At 42.0% G+C, this 19881-nt stretch overlaps 2 protein-coding genes across 4 annotated transcripts in view; one reads left to right on the top strand and one right to left on the bottom strand.

Annotated features, from left to right (window-relative positions):
• LOC146493773 (uncharacterized) overlaps window positions 1–19881 on the top strand; it is a 561837-nt gene that overhangs the window by 169905 nt on the left and 372051 nt on the right. The gene's annotated exons all lie outside the window — the stretch shown is intronic.
• Window positions 1–19881, bottom strand: part of gabbr1b (gamma-aminobutyric acid (GABA) B receptor, 1b) — a 98822-nt gene that overhangs the window by 76732 nt on the left and 2209 nt on the right. For all 3 annotated transcript variants that reach the window (XR_014871783.1, XM_085147665.1, XM_085147666.1), the window contains exon 2: window positions 8595–8729. Coding sequence is in view for 2 of the 3 variants with exons in the window: in XM_085147665.1 (XP_085003791.1) it covers window positions 8595–8729 (135 nt within the window). In the remaining variant the exon portion in view is untranslated. The remainder of the gene's footprint in view (window positions 1–8594; window positions 8730–19881) is intronic.

Here is a 19881-nt window from a genome sequence, read left to right as displayed (position 1 = left end):
TAAACATATCACTTACCATGCACCATAATAACAGTTAGGCATAGCCTGCCAAAACTGCCAAGACCTTTTCGATGGGTCGAAAACACTGAATGGGGTTAGCTCAAGTCCCTCAAAATAGTGTCCAAAGTGACAGCCAGGTGTTTTTTGAGCCATCACATATGGAGAACCCAGCGAATAGCTAGAAGGCCTTTCCGAAACTTTTCAGACGCTTCTTCGCTAGGTCATGGTGACAGGTATGCTGGTTAGCCAGAGGTGCTAGTGATGGGATTTCCGGATCTTTTTAGAGATCCGGCTCTTTCGGTTCGGCTCACTAAAAAGAACTGGCTCTTTCGGCTCCGAAACGGCTCTTCAGGTTGTTTTGTTACTTTAATTAATTTATTATTAACAATAATATAAAGTTAAGCACAAAAGGAATTACTAATGTAAAAAAAAGTGGTTTTATTTATATATGTTTATATATAAATATATGCGGTGGCCCCTAGAGACAAAGCATGTACAAACTCCAAAACACATTTCTAGCATGAACTGAACTTCCAAAGCAGAGCTACTAGATCACTTAAATTACACAATTGAAAGCATGTGTGTATTGTTTGTGTATTTATACACAGGCACTCATATATATTCAAATAATTAAAAAAAAAAGTTCATTTACCTGTTACTACCACACACCAAATCCGGTCGTTGGTACTTGCTGGCTTGTGTAGCCACTAGGTAACAAAAGCTCAACACTGCCCCCTAGCATCCTGGAGCACTTCTGTTGTCTTTTGTACGTGTTTTGAGTTTTTACGTGCTTCTGAATTTTTACATGCTTTGGAGTTTTTACGTGCTTCGGAGTTTGTACGTGCTTCGGAGTTTTTACGTGCTTCGGAGTTTTGTACGTGCTTCGGAGTTTTGTACGTGTTTGTACGTGTTTTGAAGTTTGTACGTGCTTTGTCTCTAGGGGCCACCGTAAATATACTTTTATTTATTCACTCCACATAAAATGTAATAAATAAATCATATAATACAAAAATCAACTATTCACATTTCAAATTTTAACTATTTAAATTTTCAGCTTTTTCCTTTACAAATTTAAAGTGAAACAACACAAAACACTGCAAACCACAACACAATTAAATATAAATTAAAATATGAAAACAAAAAGAAGATGCATATTCTCTGTCATATGGACCTGCATGAATAAACTTTCTGAATCCTTTATCATCTGTAACCGAAAATAGTTGTGGAAGATTACTATACCTTTCTAATGTGAAGTTGTTGTCCTTGGCTCTCTTTCTCTTTCTCTCCCGCTCTGTTCCTGTGCTACTGAGTGTAACTACCGCCCCTCCCCCCTCTGCCCAGCGTAAAGCACAAGGCTCGCGTGCGGAGTGAAGCGGAAAAAAGTGTGAGAGAGAGGGTGAGAGAAAGAAAAAATAAACCACGTGACGGCTCGCGATAAGGAGCCGGCTCCCGTCGTTCACGTCAAAGAGCCGGCTCTAAGAGCCATTTCGTTTGCGAACGACCCATCACTAAGAGGTGCAGGTTTGAATGTTTGTGTCGTACACAATGTGTCACACTGCAGGTCATCTGGATCCGAAAGACGGTCAACAGGTGGCGGATTACAATTAGTCAATCTCTGACAGTGACCAAATGATACCACCGAGCAATTATGCTCCAGTTGTCGCCTAGGATTGGCAACTTTGTCCGTTTGTGAACCACAGTTCACTCTTTTGAAAGCAGATCGATTTTGCTTTGAGTTGGCTTTTGAACAGTGACCAATCAGGTGGACAGGTTTGTGGCAAAACCATGCCTGCATTAGCATTGTTAGCAGGCACACTCCTAGCCCTCGAGACTGACTGTTTCTGTTTGTAGGTCTTACAATTTGCTACTAAATGGCCAGACTTGAAACAGAAAAAACACTTTCGTTTTGCCTTGGGATGGGACACAAGTACCTCACTCTTTGGGTACTGTGCAGCTGGCACATCACTAACCCTCACTGAGGCGTCGCGACGGTCATGCTTAATGACACTGGTTTTATGGATGAGGGCAAACTCATCAGCCAGTGTTGCAGCCTGCTGTAATGAGGAAACCTTCTGTTCACTGAGGTATACTGCAATCCTCTCAGAGATGCAGTTCTTAAATTCCTCCACCAGCATTAATTCTCGCATCGACGCCAGGTCAGTAGCTTTGCTGGACACACACCACCAGTCAAAGAGGACACTCTTTTCCCTCGCGAAATCCAGGAAGGATTGACCCTGCACCCTTTTCAACCCACAAAATCGCTGCCTATAAGCCTCAGGGACTAGTTCGTAGGCTAACAGGATAGCACTTTTCAGTTTGTTGTAATCCAAACTGCACTCAGCGGACAACGAGGAACAAACTTCCTGTGCCTTGCCCACCAGCTTGCACTGCAGCAGGATGGCCCATGCATCCCGCGGCCAATGCAAGGCTGTCGCTATCCGCTCAAATAATTCAAAATAAGTCTCCACCTCAGTGTCACAAAATACAGGGACCAGACGACTATTCCTTCCAACATCAAACTGTACCCCTGTCTGTGACAGCAAAGCCGCCACATCCAGCCCATCCCCAGCTTATATAACCTCAGAGAGTGATTGCTGACTGGGTCCAGGTGGTAAATGAGGCCAATGAGCAGCAGCTGTGTCCTGGGGAGAGAGAAGAGCAAGAGAGAGACAGAGGGGTGGAGCAAGAGAGGAGGAGATGGAGAAAAACACCACGCCCACACAAGGGCAGTATCAGGAGGCCCACCTCGGACGTGGTATTATCAGCAGGAAGATAATAATCAGCTCAGACGAGAGGTTCAGACTTTGCTTGGTGCTCTCTCTCCAGTCCTCAGCCCCTCAGTCGTCTTCAGCTCCCCAACCTTCAGCACTAGGCTCAAGTACCCAGGACCAGTCTCCTCATCCTGACCATGCCTCCAGGCCCTACCTACACACTGTACGTTCCTTTCACATACCAGAGGATGACATACAGAATTTACCTTGGCCAGAGGCACCACTTCCACTTGATCCTCAGAGTGATGAGCCATTCCCCCTCCTACCACCTCCACGTCAGAGATTCCTGCTAGTGCAGCAGCCTCAGTTCCTTTCAGACGTACGTCACCTTATCAGTACAGCCAACTTCCTGTGACTGAACAGGTCAGGAAAATTAACGTGAAGGATGGGTATGGCCCTGGAGCATGCTTGAAGAGGCAGGTCACCCCTGAATATGCAGAGCCATACACCTTTCAGCGCCAACAACCAGAAAGCTTCCAGGAGATGACTGGGGACCCACCTCATTGGCCGCCAACTGATTCCAAAGACTGGAGGAAATATGGTCAACACGAACCTCTACTGAGTACAGAGACCGTGTTCCGGGGACCAACACCACACATTTCATACTTCACGTCTAATGACTCCAGCCAGTTCGCTTGTTTGCGAATGGCCCTTGACTATATCCTGCGTCATGATGCGACTGAACGTTTCAAGTACCAGAGTCCATCGACCACTAGTCGATCACCTCAAGTTGGAAGGCGTCCTCCTGATTGCCGATTCCTACAGCAATAGCTGCTACACATGCAGACAGACCATGTCGTCTCTGATAGAGCTGTATGGTCAACCTCAAACTTGCCCTGCAGCGGATCACTGACGTGTTGTCTGAGTCTCCTGTACGGAGTGGTGACAGCCGAGCACTCCTTCTTTTCACCCTGAAAGTAAGGGCTCTCGTGGGAATGTTGGAAAGCTTTGGAAAGAGGGGAGAGCAGAACTGAAGTGTGAGTCACACGTCACCAGACTGCTGTCCAAACTGCCACACAATCATCGAGCGCAGTTTAAGCGGTTCATCAATCCTCTTCAGACACCCATCCCGACCTTAGCAGATTTGGCAGAGTGGCTTGAATACGAAGTCTGCATTCAAGATCATGATGTGTATTTCCATCATCCTCAGCAACCTTGAGAGCCACGTGTGGATTGTGGGAAGGGTGCCAGACCCAAGCAGAGATCAGCAACAGCGACCACGACCGTCTTATTGGGCTACGACTTTCCTGCTAAAGGATCAGAGCCTCTGAAGCAGGCAGTTTCCAAACTGGGGAAGCCAAAGAAATTCTGCCCCTTCTGTAATAATCTTCAGCACTATTTCAATCAGTGCACAGATTTCAAGAAGTTCAGTACGGAGCAGAAGTTGTCTTGGAGTCGAACAGGCAAGTGGCGCTGGAGATGCGGAAGGGACCATCCAGCAATGATACCTGAAAGCTAGATGCCAGTAATGCAATCAGGTGCATTTGGAGGCACTCCATGAGGTTAATGCATCGCGATCCACTAGCTCTGACAGACCGGCGGAGGAAGCTGTCCAACCCGTCACATACTACGTTGATCTGACCTGGGGGACCATTTGCAAGCTACTGAAAATGGTCAGGGTGTGCCTCTATAATGGCAAAAGGAAGCTAGAGACATACGCCATCCTAGACGATGGGTCAGAGCACACGACCCTTCTTCACAGTGCTACTCAAGAACTGGGCCTTCAGGGAATGAGGGAGGAGTTGGCACTTCAAACTATCCGACAAGATATTAGAACGGTAGAAGGACATTCCGTTTCCTTCGCTATAGCCTCTGCCACTGACCCTCGGAAACCACTGAGCTTGGGCTCGCTAAACACTCACATCCAGCTGACGCACTGCAAAGGTCTTACCGCCACCTGGAAAGGCTTCCACTTCATTCGTTTCACCAAGCTCAACCATTGTTGCTGATTGGCTCTGACTACCCACATCTCCTGACTCCAATAGAGTCTGTACATCTGGGTCCACGGGGAGGACCAGCTGCACTCAAGACACGGCTGGGTTGGACTCTGCAGGGTCCAGCCAAAGTTCTTCTGCATCAAGCCTCCACTCCTCAGTGTCTACTCACAAGCACCATGACTCCCTGTGCTGAACTTCTCAGGCCAAGCTCTGGCAGACGGATGTTGTCCCATACCAGAATGAACAAGATATTATGGATGTCAAGATGCTAGAGGAGAAGACCATCAGAGTGGAGGTGGATGGTATAAACGATACACCACTCCTTTGCTGTGGAAAGAAGAACCAGTCCCGCCTCATTCCACTGAGGACTCCTTCCTCGGTCACATGCGAGCCACGGAGAAGCGCCTGCTGAAGGAGCCTGTACAAGCAGCTACCTATAACCGGGAGATTAAAAAGCTGGTGGATGCAGGCTATGTGAGTAAATTGACCATCGCAGACATTGAGATATACAGTAGCACCTGGTACGTACTACACCACATGGTTCATCATAATGACAAGAATCGCATTGTCTTCAACGGTTCCTTTGTGCACAATGGTACCAGCCTGAATGAGCATCTCTGCGCTGGTCCTACCTTGGGCTCGACACTCCTGGGTGTGTTACTTCGCTTCCGGGAGTATCCCATTGGGGTGAGCAGTGACATCAAGGGGATGTTTCATCAGGTCACTTCTTGACTGAGGACAAGCCTTTTCTCCGATTCCTCTGGAGGGACATGGATCGAACTAGGCAACCAGATGTCTATGAATGGCAGGTCTTGCCCTTCGGGATAACATGCAGTCCCTGCTGTGCCACCTATGCTCTCCAGCGGCATGTTCTGGATCACAGCAGCCCCAGCGAAGATACCCGTCACACGGTGGAGAAATGTTTCTACGTTGACAATCTCCTCCAGAGCTTCGCATCATTTCCCGAAGCCCAGCAACTGGTCAATAAAATCCAGCAGTTGCTACTCACCGGTGGCTTTGAATTACGACAGTGGGCTTCCAACTACCCAGAACTCATCAGTCATATGCCACCTGGATCAGTCTTGGAGAAGAGTGAACAGTGGTTTTCCCCCAATGGAACTGATGTACCAGAGCAGACTCTGGGCCTGCAATGGCACTGCCAGTCTGACGAGCTCAGATATCAGATACGGCACACCGAGCAGTTGGTGAAGCCCACAATGCGCATCATCTATCGGTTTCTGGCCAAGCGGATCATACTGCTTGGCCAGAAACCGATAGATGATGCGCATTGTGGTGATGATGCGCACTCCTCATTCCTTACACCACTCGGGCCAAAATCCTGGTGCAGCACCTCTGGAGAAAAAGGAGAGACTGGGATCATCCGAATCTGCCAGTCGACCTGCTGCAGCAGTGGCATGCATGGGAAAGTGAATTGATTCAGCTCCCTGATGTCTCCCCGTCACATTGTCACGTGCAGCCAGAGACAGACCTATCCTTTGCAAGCAAAGCATCCACATCTTGTCCGATGCATCTGAGAAGGCATACGGAGCTGTGGTCTACCCTCAGACAGAAGATCATATAGGGGGAATCCAGGTAGCCTTCCTAGCCGTCCGATCTCGAGTTGCTCCTGTCCGTCAACAGTCCATTCCTAGGTTGGAGCTCTGTGCTGCTCATGTGGGAGCCCATCTTGCTGCTGTTCTCAAGAGGGAACTCACCCTTCATACCTCCATGCCACAGGTTGTCTACCCAGAAACAGAAATCTTGAGCAGTCGTAGGTGGAGGCAGTGCCAAGCCTTGGCGGATCAATTCTGGATCCACTACATTCGGAATTATCTACCTTCACTCCAAACGCGGAACAAATGGCAACACAAAAGAGATCAGTTGACTTTTGGCTCTATCATTCTCATTGTGGACCAGCAGCTTTTTAATTTGTCATTTCTTAAAATTATAAATATATATTTTAACTCAAAAGTACAGCTTTTAAATTTAATGTTGCTGAAACAACAAAGTAATAAAAAAAAATCTATCTGATGGAGAAATCACTCATCTTTGGAAAAGAGAGTTTATTACAGAGAAATGGCTCTTTCCAAAATAAAAGCTATACTATACGCTTCTTCTGGGCTATATTCTCAGCAGCATATTAAACATATCAGGTCCCCATAAGGAGAATCATGTGCTAACGGCTGTCTAAATGACTCGGGTAAAGTTTGTAGCATGCGTGCTTGTTGTTTTTGTCTGCTTCCACTTGTCTTTGCACTAGGATGATGTCGGAGTAAATGTGCAGTCATATTCGTCGTGTTCCCACTAGTGCTGTCAGCGTTAATCTTGTTGAAATGACATTAACGCCACAACACGGCAAATCTCCGTTAACGAGCTACTGCAGATCGCCCCGTGCGTGGGGCTGGACGGCGTCAACACGTTAACGAGCTAACTGCGCTAACGCACTAGTTCCCACCAATGTAATTGAGCATTGCGTGGCACATCCAACATACTGTTTTACTTTAGTCCATGACGAGCTTACCTTCAGGGTCATACGTCACATGAAAACCAAAATAGTTCCAAACGCCAGATCTGAATGAGGGTGGGGGAGGTTCAATTTGCCATGTTGCAAGGAGAGCTTAACTTCTGTCTAGCTAGCTTGCCCTGCGCTCAGTGAATCTGCGTTCGACTACTCCGCCTAGGCTGCACTGTCGAGCGCAGATCCACTGAGCGCTCAACACAGACAGCACCGTCAGAAGGAAAGTTGATAAAATAAATTTAAAATTTTGTATTGTTCGATACATATGCGTACCAAACCGAAAGCACTGTATCGAACGGTTCAATATCAATACGAGTATTGATGCACCCCTAATATATATATATACACAGAGCGAGAGAGAGACAGCGAGATGGATAGATAGATAGATAGATGGATAGATATAGATATATAGATAAATAGATATATATATAGATTTATAGAGATATCCACTTGATAGTTGACCGAATAACTATCCACCTGTTTTACGTTTTTCTTGGCCTTCAGACAATAATTCCTGTTTCTATAGTGTTGGACAGGACAGTCAAAGAGCAGAACAAAAGAAAAACGAAAAAACTATGCAAAAACATCAACAGGTCATCTACTAATGGGTAGCTTCGTTGTTTTATCCCTGGCTGCTCCAGTCTTCATGCAAATACCCCCAACTTGATCTCCGATGCGTGAATGTGTGTGGATGTTAGGTAGAAAGCATTCATGTAGAAAAAGCATAGAAAAAGGAGCTTGTATGAATGGGTATGAATGTGGCATGTTGTATAAAGTGCTTTGAGTGCTCAGGTAGAGCAGAAAATTGCCCTATAAGTCCATTTACTATTTATCACTTGTTTCACCCTTTGATGCCTAAATTACTTTACCTTCAATCAGGATTTTTTTTTTAAGTATTTTTATTTATCTTTAGGCATGAAAAGATAAATGGTTGGATGAATCCGTATCACAACCTTAACCGAGTATTCTGCAGCTGACGCCCTAATCTGACTGTCTCACTGTGACATCTCTTTAGTTCACTGTCTTCAAGTATATATTTTGGCTCTGTATTCTTGGTGTAAAGAGTCGCTTCCTGTGATATTTTTGTGTTTTGTTGTCACCTATAGTGCTAAGTGTTCTTGGTGGTATTTTCACACAACAGCACCCAGAGATTACTTATCACCTAAACGCTGTGGGCAGCCTTTGTGTTTCCTTTTCTTTTGCATCAGTATTTTTGTATGCACAGTTCTTCTTTCCAGTTTCATTGTGACTTGCACTATTCAGTAATACTGCTGCCATTGTTTTTTGTTCTTAAAACAATGTAAATACATCACTGAATTACTGTTTACAAGTTGTATATTGAAGCTCTAAAAATGTAAAGGCTTTTACCACTATGAGGTTCCACATGCGAGCAGCTTCGGCCACCAGTGTGGACACAGAGCTGCAGCCTGGCATCAACACGACTTTGATAGGCTCTGTGTACAGAAGGTCATACAGCAGCTTGGTGGCCTCACCAGGATCACACTATAGGGACACAAACACACAAGACATGTTTGTCAGCATACATTGTTCCAAGCAACTTTACATATGATAACACTAAATAAATAACTGTTCATAGGTACAATTAAGTCCATAAGTATTTGGTCAAAGACATTTTTTGTGATGTTGCCTCTGTTCACCACCACTGAACTTTAAATCAAACATAAAGATGCACTTACATTTTTTTAGTTAAGGGTTTAACAAAAGTATTTAGGTAATTATTCAGGAATTAAAATCCATTTTGTGAGGCTCAAAAATAATTGCATAAAAAAACAGAATTTTAAATGTAAGGATTTAAATCTGGATGCGTCATGACTGCGTGTGGCAGGCAAGAATGGTGGACCCAAAGTGCAGACTCACAGAGGCAAAAAGGTGAACTCAATGCAGCTTTATTGCTGAATGCCAAAAAAATAACTAAACTGAAAATACAAATAAACCAGGTAGGCAGGCTGACAGACGGAACACATAGTACAAGATGATAAACATCTTTACATGGACCAAGGAAAACACACAGCTTAAATACAGGGAGCAATCAGGTAATGGGAGACAAGAGGGGGACACTGGTAGGACAAATCAGACCTAACAACACAAGGAAAACAAAACTAGAAACACTGACATGAGACAAAGCCCTTCAAAGTAAAACAGGAAATATAACACAGAGACACGACAAGGGGACACAGCTGACAGGGGAGACAGGGCAACCATGAAACAGAGACAGAAACCAGGAGACTAAGAACTCTAACATAGAAACCAAAAGACTAGAAATTATAAATAATGACAAAATCAAAGTGCAATAATAATGCAAAATTCAAAACACTGGGTCAACGACCCAGGTACCCTAACACAGCGGTCCCCAACCTTTTTTGCGCCACGGACCGGTTTATGCCCAACAATATTTTCATGGACCGGCCTTTAAGGTGTCGCGGATAAATACAACAAAATAAAACTAGTACCGGTACCGAAAAAAAGAAAATTTATTTATAATACACGTGAAAAGATCCAGGAAAAACGAGTAAACGATAAAAACGATAACAAAATAACGCTGAAAACCGATAAAAACCCTGAAAACTATACATTTCACACCTGAGCTTCAACTCTCACGGCCCGGTACTAAACGACTCACGGACCGGTACCGGTCCGAGGCCCGGGGGTTGGGGACCGCTGCCCTAACAAGATGAAAATTTTTGCCCACGTCTAGAACTCATGGATATCACCAAATGCTGTATGTCCTCCTTAAGATGTTCTAGCAGGTCTTTACGGCAGCTGTCTTACGTTCCTGCTTGTTTGTGGGTTTCTGTGCCTTCAGTTTTGTTTTCAGTAACTGAAAAGCCTGCAGGGGTAGACATTAGATGATTGTCTTGTCCACTCAAAAATCTCTCTCTTTTTTTCCCTTGGATTGCTTTTCACTGTTTTAGGTCATTATTCAATTGCACTGAGAGAGATGCTGTCTGATTACTTTGAAACATTTGGCTGAATCGTAGCATAGCCTTCAGAATTCATCCCCACTACTTCTATCGGCAGTCACATCATCAGTAAACACAAGCGACCCAGTTCCAATAGCAGACATACATGCCTGTACCATAACACGGAGGGATAGTGACATAAAGAAATTTTTAATCCACCCAGCTTAAAAGTAAGGTTAACTTTTTTGTCTTTCTGGGTTGTTGGAGGATGGTTGATAATTGCAGTCAAGCACTAAACAAAAAACAAAACAAAAAAAAAAAAAAAAACAGAAAAGAACCCAGAACAAATTAATGTGGAAGGACACTAAGCATAGGATATATCAAAAATATGATACACAGTTTGCTGAATGTAGAACTAAAATATATTAACGAATTTAAAATGTGTTTTCTTCTGTATATGTATAGAGAGCCAATAAAAAAAGGGTTGCAATGGGGCGATGTTAGGCAGGTTCCAAGGTCACCTCAACCAGAGCCATGGCGGGCTCATCTGGTGAAGCAGACAGAGCATTTACCCATGTGTGTACCCACCAGTCAGATCCCATCATCTTGACTGTCATATTACAAATGATGCCTGACTTTCTCTTTATAGCCTATAGTCAATGAAATCAATAAAGCATTTATATGATAATGATAACAGTGTGGTAATCATTAAACATTTAACAGAGAGTTCACAAACAATGAAATTAATGTTTATACAAATCTGTGTATCATCACACAGGTTTGAGCCAGAAAAAGGGGTTTGCATAGCCATGCCTAACTGACATTTTCTTACACCATGATCAATAAGGCCTGGTGCCCAAAACCTTTAGGATGATTCAGTAACATAGCTTTTAAAAGAGAGCATACTGATATAACCATAAGTGATGTACCAATACCAGCTTAAACATGAACTGTATATCAAAAACTGATGTAGTGAAGCCAGTGTTGATGAGGCTAGGTTGCAGTTCTTACTTTCACTCCTTTATCGTCAGGTTCATTTTGTAAATTATGGTCAATGTCAGAGTCAAAAAGGACCATGAGAGTTAAGCTTTAGGGCAGAAACTGTGAGTGTAGAGTTGCAGCTATCAGTTATTTTAGTAATTGAATAATCTATTGATTATTCCATCGATTAATCAATTAATTGGATAAGAAATACCCTTGTCTTATTATGACCAATCAAAAATTTTCAAAAGAGAAAAAATACAGGTCTTTCAAGATCTGCTCATTGGAGTTTTACCGGTGCATGTATCTTTTTATTGGCTGTGAAAAAAGCTTTAATTTATTATATTTTAAAAATATCAACTCAATTTAATTGAGAAAGTATTTTATATTATTTCACTTTCAATTTGAAAAAAATGTATGAAAACCTTGAAATAAATATGGTCTACTATACCCCATGCCCACCTTTAGACTTGCCCCTGTTTACTTCCATGTAAAATAGGATGGCTGCCATCAGCCGTCAGCAAGCGGTATAATTTAAATAATGTAGTAATAATAATGTATGACTTCACTAACCAGGGTAAAAATTTGATCCCCTGCTGCATCTGCAAGTTTGCGCACTTCTAAAGAAATGAACAGTCAGTAATTTATGTGGTAGTGTGGTGGACCACTAGAGGGATCCACTCACAGTGTTGAGGAAGTGTGTTGCTGTGTTTTGTGGCGCTATATTTAGCGAGTGGTCCTGGCCCAGGCCCCTTGCCACGGCCGCCCACCTGCCACCGGGCTGATGGATTCTGTTTTTTTCCCCCAGGAGCGCCCCACAACCAACGGAGCCCGAGCTGTCTGCAGCTTTTTCTGACCGCCAGTGCCAGCTTCGCTCCCGGGACTAGACTAGTTCTGCTGGGTGTTTGGGGGGGGGGGCATGTGTGGTGGACCACTAGAGGGCTCCACTCACACCCAGTGTTGAGGAAGTGTGTTGCTGTGTTTTGTGGCGTGATGTGTTCAGTTGATGTTGGAGAGGAATAAAGAAGGAGTGAGAACTCAGAGCTCTGTGTCGTCCATGCTTGCCTCTACAGTAGTTCCACGCAGATTCATCAGGGATCAAAAACATTATTTCCTCACTTTATGAACAGAGAGCTGTGTTTGAAGCAGGGCACTGACAAGGGAAGCTAGCAAAACTTGTGAGGAGATTTACAGTATTTCATATTGGTCCACATTTAAATGTATCTGTTATAAAAAGCTTTCATCAAATTTAATAATAATTACCAGATTTGTTATCACCCATCATTAGTTAATGTGTATCTGTTTGCTGTAACTGAAACTGTATGACCTGACTAACTGTTTGGGTCAACCTAACCTTGATGTTTTAAAAAGGGGGTATTCATGCATGTAATCTATTGCTGTCCAAGGGCTGTAGTATCACAGTGTGGTAATTATCAAATTTAATAAGACTGCTTTTAACTCACTGGTTTAGAAGTAGACTAAACCAGACTAGTTACAACACCAAAGTTAAAGTAGCAGACTAATCCATGTTAGTGTGAAACTCTTGTTTTCATCAATGGAGTCTATTTAAGGAAAAGACATAAATAGACATTCTATTATTATTATCGGTTAGAAAGGACTGATGATTTGCTGCTGATCCCATTGTAACCAGTTGATTGCTCACCTCAAATTCCATTTTTTGAAATTTGTTTAAATGTCTTAAATAATGAAGACAAACGAGTTACACGAGTTACTACCTAAGACCGAGTTAGGTAGGCTTCTTAAACTGCAAAATAAAAGCAGAGTTTCAGTCATAATTTCAGAAACAGCAAAGGGAAAATATAATCTCACAGAAAAAATAGTTAACAGCCTTGAACTAAGCTTAATCAGTAGCTCATCCAGTTCACAATCCATCATTATTCACAGTTTATTGTAATGTGTCATGTAGTGAAGAAAGTGATGTGGTTGTATTGCACAAACTAATGAGAATCTAATAACAACAAATATGACCTTGACCTTGAGCAAAATTTGGCGAAAACCCATTAGGTAATCAGTGTGTGTAATTTTGATTAAATCCAGTCTAATAGTCTAAGAGGAGTCACCATGGCATGAGCTCATCACTCCTTTGGGTAAGTAAATGAGTTTAGGAGGAAAAAAACTTCAATTCAAAATCCCCAAAAGTTGATTCTGTTCATCTGGAAGTAACACTTTCAGTGTGAGAAACAATTCATTACTCATTCATTACTTCTTCAGTCTCAGCTGAATGCACGTTTCACCAACCTCATAAACAGTACATTTGCATAATGACTGACACTAGCACAACTCACGAACATGACCATGGATTGTCTTGACAATTTGCATATTAATGATCAAGGAACTGACTTCACAGTCGATTGTTCATCAGTGGTTCTAGTTTCATTCATTATGCAATGTTCTGATTATAAGGTTGGAAAAACTTGCAGTCAGCTGAGTGAAGAAGTCACCGTAAACCCTACACACAGATGTAGGGTTTACGATGACCATAATCAACTTTTTTGGATTTCCTTACTTGGACAATTGAGCATGCTTTAAGACAGCGGTCCCCAACCCCCGGGCCTCGGACCAGTACCGGTCCGTGAGTCGTTTGGTACCGGGCCGCGAGAGTTGAGGCTCAGGTGTGAAATGTATAGTTTTCAGGGTTTTTATCGGTTTTCAGCGTTATTTTGTTATCGTTTTTATCGTTTACTCGGTTTTCCTGGGTCTTTTCACGTGTGTTATGAATAAATTTTCTTTTTTTTGGTACTAGTTTTATTTTGTTTTAGTTATCCGCGACACCTTAAAGGCCGGTCCAAGAAAATATTGTCGGGCATAAACCGGTCCGTGGCGCAAAAAAGGTTGGGGACCGCTGCTTTAAGACATTATTATTCAAAGAAGTTAAGTCAGTTAAACTAAGGCCTTTGAGGTTTCACTATAGAATTACTTTGTACCCAGCAGCATAGACTGAGTGTCACTTATGGGGAAAAAATTATATACAAATATTAATACACTAATTAATAGGTGTCAAACTCTGCCTAATTACATTTGGCCCGCGAAGCCATACCAAATTACTATTAGAGCTGGCCTACTGGTATTATACAGCTAATATATATATTGTTTAGTATTAAGCTTTGGTTGTTCCATATTCAGTTTTTCAACAAAACTTATTTGAGTCCATAAGAAAAGATTCATTCTTATATCTGGAGGAAGATTTTTTTTTTCAATAAATATTAACCTTAGCCCGCGACTTTGTTCCAGTTTTGAATTTTGGCCCACTGTGTATTTGAGTTTGACACCCCTGCACTAATTAGTCCCCATCTCACCCCTCCATTGTTTCCACAACCTGTTCCCATCTCCCTGGGAAACTGCAAGTTCTACTCCTACACGGAGGAAGAACAGTGCTTGTCCACACTAGTAAAGTGTGTGTTTTGTTGTATTGTTGAAAACAGGACTTAATTTGTAAAATCTGAATGTCAGGAACACAGAGAAGGTCAAGGAAAAGAAAAAGACATTAAATGCATTTTTTTAAAAGTCCATGAACAAACTACATTTGTAGAGCAGAGTTCTCCTATACTGGCTTCTGCTCACTGGCTCAAAGGTAGAATGGGAGGCAGAGCCTTCAGTTTTCAGGCCCCTCTTCTGTGGAACCAGCTTCCAGACTGGATTCAGGAGACAGACACTATCTCTACTTTTAAGATTAGGCTTAAAACTTTTCTTTTTCCTAAAGCTTATAGTTAGGGCTGGACCAGGTGACCCTGAATCCTCCCTTACGTAAGCTGCAGTAGGTGTAGGCTGCTGAGTATTTCTTCTTCACTCACCTTTTCCCCTCACTATGCATCTATATACTTCTCTGCATTTAATCATTAGTTATTACTAACTAATGATCCCTTTACACAGCCCCGAGCATTTATCTTTCCTCCGATAAGAACCTCTCACCCCAGTCGTTACACTCCCTGCCACACCTCAGACTTGCTGAATAAACGTTAATTACCCGTCACAGGAACGCCATCGCGTGGACCGTAGGTTTTTAGCGACACTTCACCTTCCTGAAAGAATCTCTTATTACTCTCTCATGCGTTTGCCGATCACAATTACAATACCAACTGTATTCTCGCCAACATGGAAAAACATCATTAAGATCATAATGCGAGGTTAAAATTGTCCTCTGAAATTCATTCAGTCATGTCAGTTCAGTCGTGAAAAGGGCAGGACCGGATTTTAGGCCCCTCACCCTGCTGAGGGAAACCTCCGACCCTACTGGTCTTATGACTCTCTCGTATTTAAGCTAAATATGGCAAGAGGTAACAGGTACATAACCTTGATCTCAGGTACCATGCACGTACATACATGAGTGTTATTCCATTTTTCTCCATAAAATGTGACCAGTTTGACTGAGGAATATACAATATTTACACATACTGTAGTATAGTGGTTCCTTAGTGTAGTGTTTTACACATTTTCATGAAAAGCAAACTACAAATCCCTTTGGGGTTACATCATTTAGGGCATCCAGTGTAAACAAAACAACAACAAAAAAAACCCCAAACATGTATAACTACTGTTGACAACCATATCTGAATAAGTTAGCAGCCTAAAGTAGCTTTGAAACATACTTCAGCATCAACTGTGATGATACTTGATTTGATCCAGTATGTCCTGCACCCACAGGGTTTTTGTTGCCTTGGGTTTGTGAATTCTTTGTGGATGTGATTTTGGGTTTGTGGTTTTATTATTATTCCAATGTTTGATGTTTTTATTTCTGTGGGTTCCGGATTTCTTTATTCTGGTTTTCTTGTAATTTCAAGCTTTTTTTCCTATAAAAACGTTGAGTGTTTCCTCCCAGAAACATGACCAGATGGCATCTAACGAGACAACTCTGGATAGCATTGCCTCCAATAACACCGTGGTCATTTTTGACCAGCATATGTCCTTCAATGCACATAGTAAACACACGTGAGTTCTACTTCACTCACCTTTTTCTCACTGTGTTTATACACCGCTCTGTATTTAATCATCATCATCTCTGATGATTATTCATCTCCGGCTCTCTTCCACAGCATGTCTTTTGAATGTAGTGAATGAGGTTCTTTAAATATACAATTTGGTAGTATTTGGACAACAACACAGTTTATATTTGTTTTTTTACACTTTGCCTAGATTTTACCCGAAAAAAAAGCCTGCACAATTTTGGAAAACAACATTTTGGAAAGAAACTAAGATGAACTTGTAGAAGAATCATGAGGGGACAAAAGTATTGAGAAGGAAACAAATAGTTCATGACTCAAAGGTAGGGGTGGGTTTTTATAATCGATTTATCGATTAAAATCGATTCTGGCTTGGATTACGTGAAATCGATTCATTAAAATCCTGAATCGATTTTTTAATATAAATTTATTTTGCCCGAAACGCCAGAATCTCTGGTGAAATCTCACAAAATTTCAACAACCACCAAACAGCTAAGACAGTAAATGAGAGCAGGAACACGGATTCTGTGACTTTCTCACCTGACGGCACAGAAACGAGCTGAAAGCCGACAGCTCGCTGATTCTGATCTGTCGGTGGGTCCGCACTTTGTGTTCACGTCCTTTTTGCGCTGACTCTAAAGCTGTTAGTTTGATCTCTCTCCAAACAATATTGACCGAACCAGCAGCAAACGAAGATCCAAACTACGCTTCACATAAACATCGTCATGAATTCACTCTGACTTTTGCTGTTTTGCTTCCACCACGATAAAATCACACTTCATGCACATCTCTCTCTCTCTCTCTCTATACTTCAAGAACCGTTTCCGTCTAAAAATCTGTTTTCTGCATTATTCGCTTGCTTGTTACGCACCAGTCTACCGTTGTTTACAGCGCTGTCGGCCGCTGTTTTTTTTTTCCTTTTACTTACTTCCGAAAATAAAACCTAATTTCTGCCGTTCAATACTGAACAAATTTAAACTTCAAAATTATGCAAAACGCAAAACGCCGTGTCTCTAATAAAACCGCTGTAACTTCAGAGGTAACGTTCATATGTTGATTAATGGTTTTCTTTTGTTTTTGATGTACTGCAGAATATTTTTATAAAATCCAGGCCAGGAAAATCACCTTCATGTTTTTCTGTGTTTTATCTTCAGCTACTTTGACACAAAGGCCTCTGCTGTGACGCTCACACCTTTGATAAAGTCTTGCGTGTGTCAGCTTCCTTTTTATAGATACAAAAATATGTAAATGTACTGATCTGAATTATAATATTTCTGACTGTCAAAATTTCCCAGATTCAAATCAAATTGAATTGAATCGAATCGAATCGTGGATCAAATCGATTCGGGACCTTGTGAATCGGAAACGAATCGATGCTAGAAATCAGTGACGATATCCAGCCCTACTCAAAGGATACTGCATCATCTGTGAAACATAGTGTTATCGTATGTGTATGGCAGCCACTGGAACAAGGTCTGTAGTGTTTATCGATGAGGTGATTGCTGATAAAAGAAGTAGAATGAATTGTAAACTATACAAAGCTATACTTTCTGCTCAGATTCAGCCAAATGTTCAGTTGAAACTCAAAATCTACCCTTCATTTGCATCTTTTCATTTGAGATAAAATTCACTGTGCAGGTAAACAGAGGCAAAATTGGAAACAGCCCCCGTCCCTCTCTCTCATGGACCTAATTTTATAGAATGGATGGTTAAATGTGGCTTTAAAGTGCTTTAAGAGGTCAGTAAAATGAGAGACCCACTGCAACAGATGATTCAGCCATTTTTTTCTGATCTCTCAGAGATCTCTTTGTGTGGTTCCGGACTATGATCTGTGGGAGATCCATCAGAGCATGCTTAGTGTAATGTGCAGTTGGCCTGGCACAGCAGTGGAATAGGTTTAGTCATCTGTGATTGATGAGTGACCAAGCTAGTGTTTGTTACATTTGGCTTAGTGTGCTAAATATGGTTTTCTCACCACAACAGGTTTACATCATGCATCCGTCCATCTGCTCCTGTTGTGTCATCATACAAGGTGCATGATCTTGCCTTATTCTTATAGCCAAATCTGTGTTTGTTTGAACTGCAGTTGTCGTGGTTACTGTTGTCACGCCAACCTACACCCCCACTACCACCACTCCTGGATTTTGAAGTAGAGATCCAATGCAGAGCAGCTTGAACCAATCACAGTGATGCTTCTTGGGGAAAAAAGAATACACTTGTCACATTAAATTTAACTGTGTGTGTGTGTGTGTGTGTGTGTGTGTGTGTGTGTGTGTGTGTGTGTGTGTGTGTGTTTCCATTCTGGAAACTAACTGAAACTAACAAAAAAAATTAAAATGTAAATTAACTAGAAAATACAAAACTATAATGACGCTAAGTTGCAAGTCTCGATCAGTTGTGCCAGAAAAAATGTGCCAGAAGAAGCAGACGCACTGCCTGTTTTCCTGTCGGAAAAAGCTGCCCGTCTGCAGTTTACCATGTTTATATTCTTGTGACAGTCACTTTCGCTAACTCTAAAGTCCAGCTGCACTGAACACATGGTGTATGCAGACTGTTCATGCGGTACATTTGACGCAAAATGGATGCTTCTTATTGGTTTTGCCTGCAGCACATTGTGCAGGACAACTGCCGAAACAAGATGAACTTTTATTTTAATGGGTGATCTTGTGTCTTCAGTTATTCCATTCATGTAATATAAGGAAGTCATCATCCATAGAGCAGTTCTCATAGACTTCAGCCTGTTTATGCTGGTGCTGACAAAAAAAATGCTAGAGTCAATGCCTGTATACCAAATCTTTAACTGAAACACAAAGCTGTTATTATCCATTTGTCTATAAAAAGAAATCAAACACCTAAAAAGAGCAAGGGCAAACACAAGCTTTCACTGACAGTGATTTCTTTAAGCCCTTAGAAGTTATTCTAGGCTTGTCTTATGCTTCACTGAGCATTCGGTGTTGTGGTTTTGGAATCCTCTTAGCTGTCGGCCACCTCTATGGAGAGCAGAAACTTGTATTGTCAGTTGTGGAAAATGTGACTGTTACCCTCTAATCTGAGACTCTGTAACCTTTTCCAGGTTTATTCAAATATGAAATTCTAGATTATGAGCCTCCTGAGATGTTTTCATATTGTTGTTCACTTTGATGAAAAATGTGACCATATATATGGGTTCAGTCTCAAGTCAGCCATCTCCAGAACCATCTCCAATTTGTATAAAAATGTTATTGCTATTTTACTGCATGGAAAACGTTTGAATTCATGATACCATGTTGCTTTTGTAACGTTCAAGTTGCAGATTGAATGCAGACAGAAATAGATGAGTTTCCACAGTGAGCACACAGAGAGCCATTAGCACAGAGTGTGGTGCTGTTTGAACATGTGCAGGCTGTATAGCTGCTGTTCTTTTGCAAACAAACACAGATGCAGTTTTCGCATCACTATACAGTAGGTAGAGCATATCTCTTGGGCTGCGACCCATTTTATGGCCTGAATGCTGCATTTTAAAAACATACAGAAAAGACGGCCACTTATTCTTCTGATGGCATAACATGATCCTGGAAATGTGTCTGAGGGCTGCAGAGATATCTGATATGTGGAGGGGAGACAATCTATGCCTTTAATTTGGTGATTAATGGTCCTTCCACAAAAGTCATAAGTTTGGCATTTTCTGCACACTTTCATCCCATGACTACTGCCACTGTTAAATGTCGATTAATAGATTTATTATTTATTCTTTCTGGGTGGACAGGGACATTAATAGAGTGATAAAAGTTACAACTTTTGCCACAAACTTTTGTT

The sequence above is a fragment of the Neolamprologus multifasciatus genome, chromosome 22 (assembly GCF_963576455.1).
Source record: "Neolamprologus multifasciatus chromosome 22, fNeoMul1.2, whole genome shotgun sequence".
Lineage (NCBI taxonomy): Eukaryota > Metazoa > Chordata > Actinopteri > Cichliformes > Cichlidae > Neolamprologus > Neolamprologus multifasciatus.
This window is presented reverse-complemented; position numbering and strand designations above follow the sequence as displayed.